The 9,788-nt window shown below is 49.5% G+C and overlaps 1 protein-coding gene across 1 annotated transcript; it reads left to right on the top strand.

Moving 5' to 3' along the window:
* The first annotated feature begins 916 nt into the window (after positions 1-916).
* Positions 917-8,107, top strand: LOC130882421 (serine protease inhibitor A3N-like). Its single transcript, XM_057782457.1, has 5 exons — positions 917-1,021; positions 2,892-3,545; positions 5,271-5,544; positions 6,469-6,619; positions 7,570-8,107. The coding sequence occupies exons 2-5, from the start codon at positions 2,909-2,911 to the stop codon at positions 7,762-7,764; spliced, it is 1,257 nt and encodes a 418-aa protein (XP_057638440.1). The 5' UTR covers positions 917-1,021; positions 2,892-2,908; the 3' UTR covers positions 7,765-8,107.
* Positions 8,108-9,788: the final 1,681 nt, after the last annotated feature.

Genomic DNA, 9,788 nt, shown 5'->3' with positions numbered 1-9,788 from the left:
TTCTTCTAGAGTGTGATAAACAATCTGAGAACACAGATTTAGGTTACCCAATTTCCTGTGCCAACACGGAAGCAGTTTCACAAGAACTTCGTAGCTTATTCAAACATAGAAAGTCAAATCAAGGCGAGTTTAAAATGCAGGAGTGAGAACCTCAGAGAGGCAGGTGCATCAAGATGGGGGAGCTTCTCTGAGGGCCGAAGATGCTGTCTGCTGGCATTCCTATTGTTTTTAAGATGTCTATAAGTTAATAGAGTCTATTGTCATGGGATTGAGTTCTGACACAGAGGGAGGCAAACATGGCTGTTGCAGAGAGGCAGCACTTAGCCCACAAAAAGGCAAAGAACCTCTGGTCCTGCAATGTTCCCATCTCTCTCCAGTACTGAAAATCAAATCAGTCACTAAGGTTCTGCAGACACAGAATCTTTTTAGGGGTTTCCCTTCAGTGCCGCAAGGCAGTTTCTCTTCAAAGTCGAATGCCAAAGACGACACAGAGTCTCTGCTGAGAAAATGTCTATTGCTTCCAGACAAGACGGTTACATGGATGCAGGTTTAGTTTGTCAGCATTGAGGCCGGTGTTTACTAACGTGCGAGTTCCCCTAAAGAAATCCTGAAGCAAAGACACAGAGTTGTGTTCTTTTCAAAGTGACTTAGAAATACAGAACAAATGTTAGCTTCAGCCCTACCTGGTGAAGAGGGGGGCAGGGATTTGCACACTCTCATTGCTCCTGAATGCCCTGGATATTCAGTAAGCTTGTTTACAACACTTTTGGGCAATTTCCTGTCAGGTGGTTCTGCTAGCAGAAGTTTGAAATGCACGTTATCAGAAATCATTCTAACTGCCCATTTCTGGGCACACAGCACATCTTGTACATGCCAGCATTTCCCAAGAAGAGGGAGGAGTCCTTGGTGGGAATAAATAGGCATCAGTGTGCAGTGGACAGAACTAAGCATTAGGAAGACAGCAACGACCAACATCAGAACTCAGTTGTCCCAGAAGCTGGCAGCGGGCATCAGCTCTCAGGTAATGCCAAATATTCCTACCCTTTGGAAACACAGGAAGGACCTTCCCAGGACTGTGTGGTTCTGGTGATGACCTGGAGTCTTGGTTTGGAGGATGGATAATGAGTTTTCCTGGGTCACTGAAGTGGAATCAGGGGATTTTTCTGGGATGCACATAAATCTTCTCCAGTCTGGGTCTTCATGTTTATGGAAGATGCAGGCAGAATAAACATTGCTCCTATAGACAGAATGGAGCCTGCTCCTTTCCACACTCCACAGGCAGGGAGTACTGAGATCGTGTCTATCTTACCTAGGACTGAAGGAGCTACAGAGAGACAGGAAAGTCCCTCTGGAGGAGGTGCCTTCCCCGCCATGCTTACAGTTGACAGGAGATGCCTGGGCATCAGGAACTCACTTCCTTTGTAGGTCCCATGGCTGAGCAGAGGGTTCAGTCTCAACTGTGGAAGGGAGAAAGCAATAGCTCAGCCACTGAGCCAGGCCTCCTGCTGCACACATGGAGCAGCCCCTTTCCTCTGGAAACAATTCTGACACAAAATAGTGTTCAGTGCTTCTCGGAAGAAATGCTTGCATCAGTCAGAAAATAAACATGGAGTAAAGGCAGCCAACTAACTGAGGTCCCTGGCTCCTCTGCAAGAGACTAACAGCCCTGGGGACAAGCAGCTTAGCTCCAGCCTTCACTCTCTATGCCTCCAGTTCCCTCTGTGCTCTTTTGGTCTTCTCTCCTCTCCACCTTCCATTTGGCTCCTCCTCCCTCTCTGGTCCTCCCTCCTCCTATCTTGCTGCCCCTCTTTCTTCCACTTTCTCACTCCTTGATTCCTCCAGCCCTCCCCTGTCTCCTCCCTTCCCTTCTTCCTCTCCCTTCCACGTATTTACCGTCCACTTTCCCCTTTGGACACCTGAGCAAAGGGACAGAGGCTAAAGGTGGATGCCTGTGTTTTCCATGATCACAAGTCTTCAACTGTAATCCTTTAGGATGCCTGTGGCCCCCACTCCAGGGACATAGGGAAGCATAGTCCTCTAGACATTCCCTAAAACTAACCCCCAATATCCCCATAATAAGTCAGACAACTGTCAATAATGGAAACTGGTCACTCACCAGGCTGCCCAAAGAGATCCACCCATTTGTTTGCTAGCACATAGCCATGCCAAGAGCCAAAACCAAATCTGGTCCAGGTGTCATCTTTCTTCCCACCACCAGGCATTCCAAACCTGAGATGCAAACCACACTTTAGTCGCTGGCAGCACTAAAAGAACCTTCCCTGTTTGCCCTTCTCCCTCCTGTTCCCAAGGGTGCCAAGGCTGTGGCACCACACCAGATGTCTCCAGATCTGCCTCTCAATTATTCCTCCCCAGGCTTCATGCACCAGACTCAGTCAAGGGCCTTGGGATTTCCCAGGTTCTCATCAAGAGGCTCGGTTAGGGCCTATGCTAACTACTGCTGCAAGGGTCCTAAGTTCTACCTACAGGGAGGAGAGACATGGAGTGCAAAGGAAGAGGGTTCTCCTCTAATGTATCCTTCTGCAGAGAGAGAATGAGAGAAGGCATTCTGATCAGACAGGGCTCAGCCCACCCCACACCCTGCCGCACTTCTGGCTTGCTCTGTGACTGGGGATGTCCATGCCCCACTCTGGATCTTGGTTCTCTGTAGGGAAATTGGCTGCTGCAGCAGCACTTCCTCAAATGCTGACAACAGGGAGTACATGACATGGCGCTGCCATCTGCTGGGCCAGAGCACCTCCATACCTCCCATGCACCTTCAAGGAGACAGCAGGGGCAGCAGAGCAAGGACACAATGCAGCCCTGTGGGAGGACACGGAAATGCTCAAGGCACCACCTTCCCCTCCCAGACTCAAAGGAGCTTTGCTTTTCAGCCTGGAGAACAGAGAAGATGGTCCTCTGTGTAGCTCTGGGGCTCTTGATGGTGGTGATCTGCCCTGCTGTCCTCTGCCAACAAGATGGCATACCGGGAAGTAACACCCAACTTCAGGTAGACCAAATCAATGGGACACGAGTAGACAGTCTAACTCTGGCCTCCATCAACACTGACTTCGCCTTCAGCCTCTACAAGGAGCTGGCTTTGGAGAATCCCGATAAAAACATCGTCTTCTCCCCACTCAGCATCTCAGCTGCCTTGGCCCTCCTGTCCCTAGGAGCAAGCAACAACACCCTGCAAGAGATTCTAGAAGGTATCAAATTCAATCTCACAGAGACCCCTGAGGCAGACATCCACCGGGGATTTGGGCAGCTCCTCCTCATGCTCAGTCAGCCACGGGACCAGGTGCAGATCAGCACGGGCAGCGCCATGTTTGTTGAAAAGCACCAGCAGATCCTGGCAGAGTTCAAGGAAAAGACAAGAACACTGTATCAAGCCGAGACCTCCATGACTGACTTCCTGCAGCCTCATAAAGCCAAAAAGCTCATCAATGACTATGTAAGTAAACAGACCCAGGGGAAGATCAAGGAACTGATCTCAGGCCTGGATAAGGACACAGTAATGGTGCTGGTGAACTACATCTACTTTAAAGGTGAGAATGGGCACTGGGTGGGGAATGGAGGGTAAAGATATTGTCTGGGAACCTTGGATACTTATGCTGACCCCTGGGAAGGAGGGGCTCACACCCTGAAGGCAGGGGTGGCTCACATCTCTCTACCCACAACCCCTTGGATTTTTTGATATAGTTGTGTTTCCTGGTACATGCTCATCAGAAGCCCTCAGGTCTCAGTGTAAGAGTGCTGAATTTGACTGTGACTTAAACTTACTCACTAGCAGAATTCATAGCTCCCAAGTCCAGTCCTTCCTGAGTGTGCAGAAGCTGTGATTTCTCCCTGCAGAGACCAGGTCCCTCATTCTGCCCACTCCAGCATCTCTAACATGCTTCTGTAGAGGGGAGTCCATCCCTGGTAGAGAGCCTGTTCCTAGGAGGGTCCCAGTGTGCCAGGGACTTTGTGACCTAAGGAGTGTGCCTGCCCACTCTTATGAGGGAAAGTAGCATGGCCCATAAGCCCTGAAGAGCCCCCGAGGGCAATTCCTATACAAGACCTCTCCCTTGAGCCATTTCTGGAATGAGCTGGACCTGGGCTGGGAAAGCAGGGATGCAGGAGACTAATAAGAGGGCAGTGTCAGCCAAGCCGTGTTTAGTGCATGGTTGCTTCGGGGAATTTTGCTTCTGTAAACTAACTAGCCCAACAGCATGAAGGTCAGAATTCCAGTCACATGTCAGGGCCAACAACTCTGAAGATATTGGGTGCAAGGGAGTTGGGAGACACAGCTGGAGTTGTAATGGCTAAGGATAGTGAGGGGAAATCCAGAGCCTACACCCACAACACCCCGCCTGATAGAGACCAGGGCCCAAGGTAACAGCCCAGAACTGGTGCCTGACAGAAGTCATGATGTAATCATATTGGTGTGAGTCTGGGGTTAGATTACAGATAGTCCAGGGCAGGCTGTGAGTTGTCGGCAGAAAATCAAGGTGGTCATGGACAGAAACAGGGACTAGGAGGACAGAGGACATTAGGACAAGTTGGCTGCAGAGCTGCTGTGAGCTGGGAATGGTGGAAACAGAGTGATGGCCTGAAGGATGGCTGGGTTGTCTCTCTAAGCCCAGGACCCAAGAACCAAGACTGCTGTGAGGCGGGGATGCTTGTTTAGGCTACTAGATCCCAGTTCAAGAGGTTGTTTCAGTACCAAGTCCTACAGGCTGTGTTGGTAATGAGGACATAAACTAGGAATCCAAGATAAGTCAGGACGGGATATCTGTGGAGGTGGCCACAGCCCCTGTGTGAGCCGAGGACATATTACTCACACTTATCCCACTATCTGTGGACTCAGGGATTGCTCATGGTGTGGGAGAATTTAGTCTCTTTCGTCCTGTTTTTTCTAAAGCCTGTCCCACAAGCCATTGCCTTCTAGACATGGTTCCTCCTGAGGAAGAAGTTCCAACTCTCCCCACAATCCAATGTCATCACTTTCATCTCATGTCTCTGTTACACTCCCCATGCTCAGAACCCTAACAGTTGCTCGAAACTCAAGTAACCAGGCTTTGATTTTGAATTTCCCCTTTTCCAAACCAAGCTTGGAGTCTCTTCTCACCTTTAGGAGCTTGTCCACCTCCAATCCAGCATTTACCACCCCTGAGGGACTCTCTGTGCTGTGGAAGATAGATTGATTGCTGTCACACATAGAAGCTGAGCAGAAATTGGATATGGTGAATCTCTCAGGTGATGTTATTATAAATCCCTTTCATCTTTAGGAAAATGGAAGACGCCCTTTGACCCTGACGATACTTCCGAGTCCAAATTCTACTTGAACAACAAGAAGTCTGTGAAGGTGCCCATGATGAACATTGAGGACCTGATCACACCCTACTTCCGGGATGAGGAGCTGTCCTGCACTGTGGTGGAGCTGAAGTACACAGGCAATGCCAGCGCCCTGTTCATCCTCCCTGATGAGGGCAAAATGCAGCAGGTGGAGGCCAGCCTGCAGCCAGAGACCCTGAGGAAGTGGAGGGACTCTCTGAGTTCCAGGTGTGTGTCTGCAGACCCAGAGCTGGTCTGGCTCCATATGCTGCTGTCGGCCCGAGGCCCAGTGTCTCTGTACCTCACAGTCTCACTGGTACCCTGTATAATGGGTAGAGAATCAGCAGGGACAGTTGGAGCAGAGGTGAATTTTTCTTCTCTGACTATTAGTTTGGGGCCTGATTTTTCTGTCATTTTTGTTGTTCACAAGATGACATCAGCTAGAACAGGAGCTGAGGATTCCTGTGTCTACCAGGCTATAATTACAGGGAATCTTGAATGGGCTATTGAAGGCAGATGGGGTGAGGTTTAGGAAAGATCAGCTCTGAGAATCAACTCTCCCCTGTGTAGCTATCTCATCCCTCATCTTTCATTCATCACCAGCAGTGTACTGAATGACTTGTAGACTTGCTATGAGCCGTGTTCTGATTTAGATTCATAGAGTATATCAAAGACTAAAACATGAACTCTCTTGTGGGCTCATCTTGTAATTGCGGGTCAGAGAGTGGGAAGACAGAAATGCAACCAATCATTATTTGATTTGTTAAAAGGTGAGAAGGGGTGAGATTAAGAAGGGGAGGGTCCTAGATTAAGGAAAGCTAGAGTCAGATAGGGTAGAGAATTTGAAATAGGTGGGTGATTAAATGAAGTCTGAGGGTCCACAGGGCAGGGGAAGGATTGCATTTTGTGGGTCTTGGAGGAAAGCATTCTCAGGAGAGGAACGGATGTTGCCAAGCCATGCTGCCTGCCCCCGTAAGCACTCTCGGGCTCTGATAAATGATTAATGCATTGCAAAGAGCAATTAAGTGGTCTAGCATGGACGGAAAGAAGGCTGCTCCCCAGTGAGAGGGCTGCCTCTGGCTCCCTAGTACAAGGTATGTTGATAGGGCAGTGGAGTCCAGTGATTCTTACAATATTTCTTTCCATTCTCAGGAGGATTGATGAATTCTACATGCCCAAGTTCTCCATCTCCACAGATTATAGCTTGGAGAAAATCCTTCCACAGCTGGGTATCAGGGAAGTCTTCTCTACACAGGCTGACCTGTCTGGGATCACAGGGGCCAAGAACCTGAGAGTCTCTCAGGTAAGGCAAGACACACTGGATGGTTCCCCTTGGTGCCTGAATGTGGATGGTGAAAGCCAAGTGTGTGGAAGACGGCAAATGTGTGAGAACGTCTACATTTCTGAGATTCTCTCATCCTGGGAAAGGCAGGTTACAGCCTAGATACATACACTCCTGCTGGATACAATGCAGCCAGTTCCTCCTCTATCCCTGGAACATAACGTCACCCAGGAGCCTTCTTGGGAAGGAGCCTGTGCTTAGTGTGTAACCATCACTGGCACCAACCAGTGCTGTGGTGCAGATGCCACGCACAATCCACTGCTCGGCAAAAGCACTTCCGGCCTCAGCTTTTTCACTGCAGAGCTGGCCCAGAACTGCCTGATTAGCACACAGACCAGTAGCAGTGAAGGAAATAACAAGGGATGAAAGGCAGTTGTGGTGGAAAGCCTAAGAATAGGAGAAAAGATACCCTAGGATCTCACGCTACATCCCCAGGTGCACAGCCTGGCAATGCCTAGTGTTCTCTCTACATTGCCCACTCAGAACACTGGGCTCATATCTGTAGCAGCAGACCATGGCAGTCTGGGAAAGAGAAGCCATGCCCTGGGTATTGCTATTGAATGCATCAAGGAGGCTGGAGCAGGAGGGATGCCAAAACCTGCACTGGCTGCCAGCACCCTTGCAGTTCCCTGTGTGTCCTCTCAGAAGCTGCCTGTGGAGTAATGTGGAAGTTACTTGCTCCCATCCTCCAGTTTGTGGTGGGTTTAGGACAACACAGATTCTCAGAGACTGAGCATTCCCAGGGCGTGCCTCATCTCACACCCAGAGCAGAGGCCTGGAGACCCAGGGGTAGAGCTCATGGCAGGAACAAACAAGCTCACCAGTGTCTGAGACCAGCAGTAGATGCTTGCTCCAGGAATCTCCTCTGCTGCCCTCCCTGGTCTCCAGTGAGTGATGTCTTTCTCCTACAGGTGGTCCACAAGGCTGTGTTGGACGTGGCTGAGACAGGCACAGAAGCAGCGGCTGCCACAGGAGCGAAAATCGTATTTCTTTCTGCAAGAATGAACACGTTTATTTTGAGTTTAGACAGGCCATTCCTGATGATTATCCTTGACACAAATACTCAAGTTGCCCTCTTTTTGGCCAAGATCATGAATCCCAAGTGAGACTAGAGCTTCCCAATTGGTGATGCTTCCTCCTGGGAGCCAGGGATTGAGCCTGTATGTGGGTCACTACGTGCATTTTGGCCTCTAAGCTCTGATTGGCTAAGGTGTGCTTGGATTGGACAGTGGCAGTGACTAACTGTATGACTCGACCATGCAAAGGGTCCTGTGGACAGACTGTGTCAGGTTCCGGTCCTCTTGGCAGCACTAGCTCATGCTCCTGAGCCTGAACTCTGTCTCCCCCCCTCCCCCCTGCTGCTGTCTCTCCTCTATGTGCATCTGCCCAAAGCTTGGGCCCTGGCAGGTAGACTCAGTTCCTATCTAGGCTTTGGTTATGTCTGCCTTCATGTTCCTCAGCCTTCATGGGACTATGCACACTTAGAGCTCAACCATGTTGACCTCAGGCCCTGGACTGAGAACAGAACCTGCTGCCCTGAGTCTATTTCCAGAATCTGGGAATACCTGGTACCAAGTCCAACCTCAAATTTATCTTCTTCCAGGCTCTGCCACCCACTGACCTGTCAGGGGCTCCTGGCCCTGCCCACATCTGGCACTGTGTTACAGCACCTAATCCCACAGCTGCATGGGGTCAGTTGGGCAGCTCAGCTCCTTCCCTCTAGTGTACATAGGGCAGAGGAGCCATTTTCTAGGTTCCCTACTGACCAACCTCACACTGCAGATGGACACCACCACCTTCTTTACCCAAAATGCAGCACTTGGAGCAAATGATCAATAAACATATATCTGCATGGAAAGTGATCAGGCAGTGTTCACTCAGCTCCTGTAGGCAGGTGTGTGGCCTCCAATGACAACAGTGTAGGAGAGATTGTCACTCACATTGTGTGACTCATGTAATGAACCTCTGACCTGCACGCTTATTGTACCTCAAAGGGCTTGTGGTAAAGGTCTAGGAACAAGACCAAATGCCCCCTTTAACAAATCATATTTGTACAAAACTAAAAGTTATATGAACACCCTTTCACCTATCAGCAGATTCATTCATTTTCAACACACGGCACATGAGTATGTATGTACATATGCGTTCGTATATGCTTATATGTCTACTCTGGAATGTTTTGAAGTAAATTCTACAATTCTTGTTTTCTTAGAATTTTTCCTGTCCTCTACCATATAGACTCATGTGACATAAAAGCAGACATTTTGAAGTAGCACGTGATGACATTTAGCTCCGTGAATTCCCAGTGTAGCTGTTGGCTATGAAGGGAATTGGACTGGGTTAGGTTTCCAAGCAATGGTCTTTCCTCAAATAATAGAAAAGCCTCAAAGTGTTTGTCAGTGACAGCAAAGCCAAAAGTTATACCAACGGCAGCAGTAAATGTCATTAATTATGTCAACAATCTTCATAAGATGGGCTTGCCTTTCTGGAGAGGGCATTGGAACTTGAACTCAGAGCTCCACACTTCCTCAGAAAACACCCTCACGCTGAGTCGCCTCAGCTCTCTCCTTACATCTTTGCTTGGACACAAGGCCTCACTGGGTTGCCCTGATTGACCTTGAACTCACTATCAGAGACTTCCTCCTTGGTCACCAATGAAGGGGCAGATGAAACGACATTCAAGCGCACTTCTAACTCTCCTCAGAGTGAAAGGACAAAGCCAGTGAGCTGGCAAGGGGGCGCTGCAGCTGGAAAAGTTCCCAGCAGGCCCAGAAAGAGCACAGAGGAGCCTGGCTCTCTACTCCCAAAGACTCCAGGTGGAACCTGGTCCCCCTCCCCCACTTCACAAAAGTTACAGTGAACAAGGACCCAGCAGCTAGCCTGCCCTCTGCCTGCCCTGGCCCTTCACACCACTAGATCCCAGAGAACCTCCCCTCAGGTCCCATTTTTCCTTCCTGCCTGGGCCTTGTATTCACCTGTAGGAGGGTCTTCTATCTATCTGTTGCTTTCATTGGTTAATTAAGAAAGAAAACTGCTTGGCCTGATAGGTCAGAACATAGGTAGGTGGGGGGAGACAGAACAGAATGCTGGGAGAAAGAAAGCAGGGCCAGGAAGACGCCATGCTTCTCCT

This window comes from Chionomys nivalis, chromosome 10 (assembly GCF_950005125.1).
Source record: "Chionomys nivalis chromosome 10, mChiNiv1.1, whole genome shotgun sequence".
Taxonomy (NCBI): Eukaryota; Metazoa; Chordata; class Mammalia; order Rodentia; family Cricetidae; genus Chionomys; species Chionomys nivalis.
This window is presented reverse-complemented; position numbering and strand designations above follow the sequence as displayed.

Coding starts and splice junctions, on each gene's coding strand:
- LOC130882421 (XM_057782457.1), top strand. CDS start 2,909: ATGGTCCTCTGTGTAGCTCTGGGGCTCTTGATGGTGGTGATCTGCCCT. Junction 3,546..5,270: donor GAACTACATCTACTTTAAAG/GTGAGAATGGGC, acceptor TTTCATCTTTAG/GAAAATGGAAGACGCCCTTT. Junction 6,620..7,569: donor AGAACCTGAGAGTCTCTCAG/GTAAGGCAAGAC, acceptor TTTCTCCTACAG/GTGGTCCACAAGGCTGTGTT.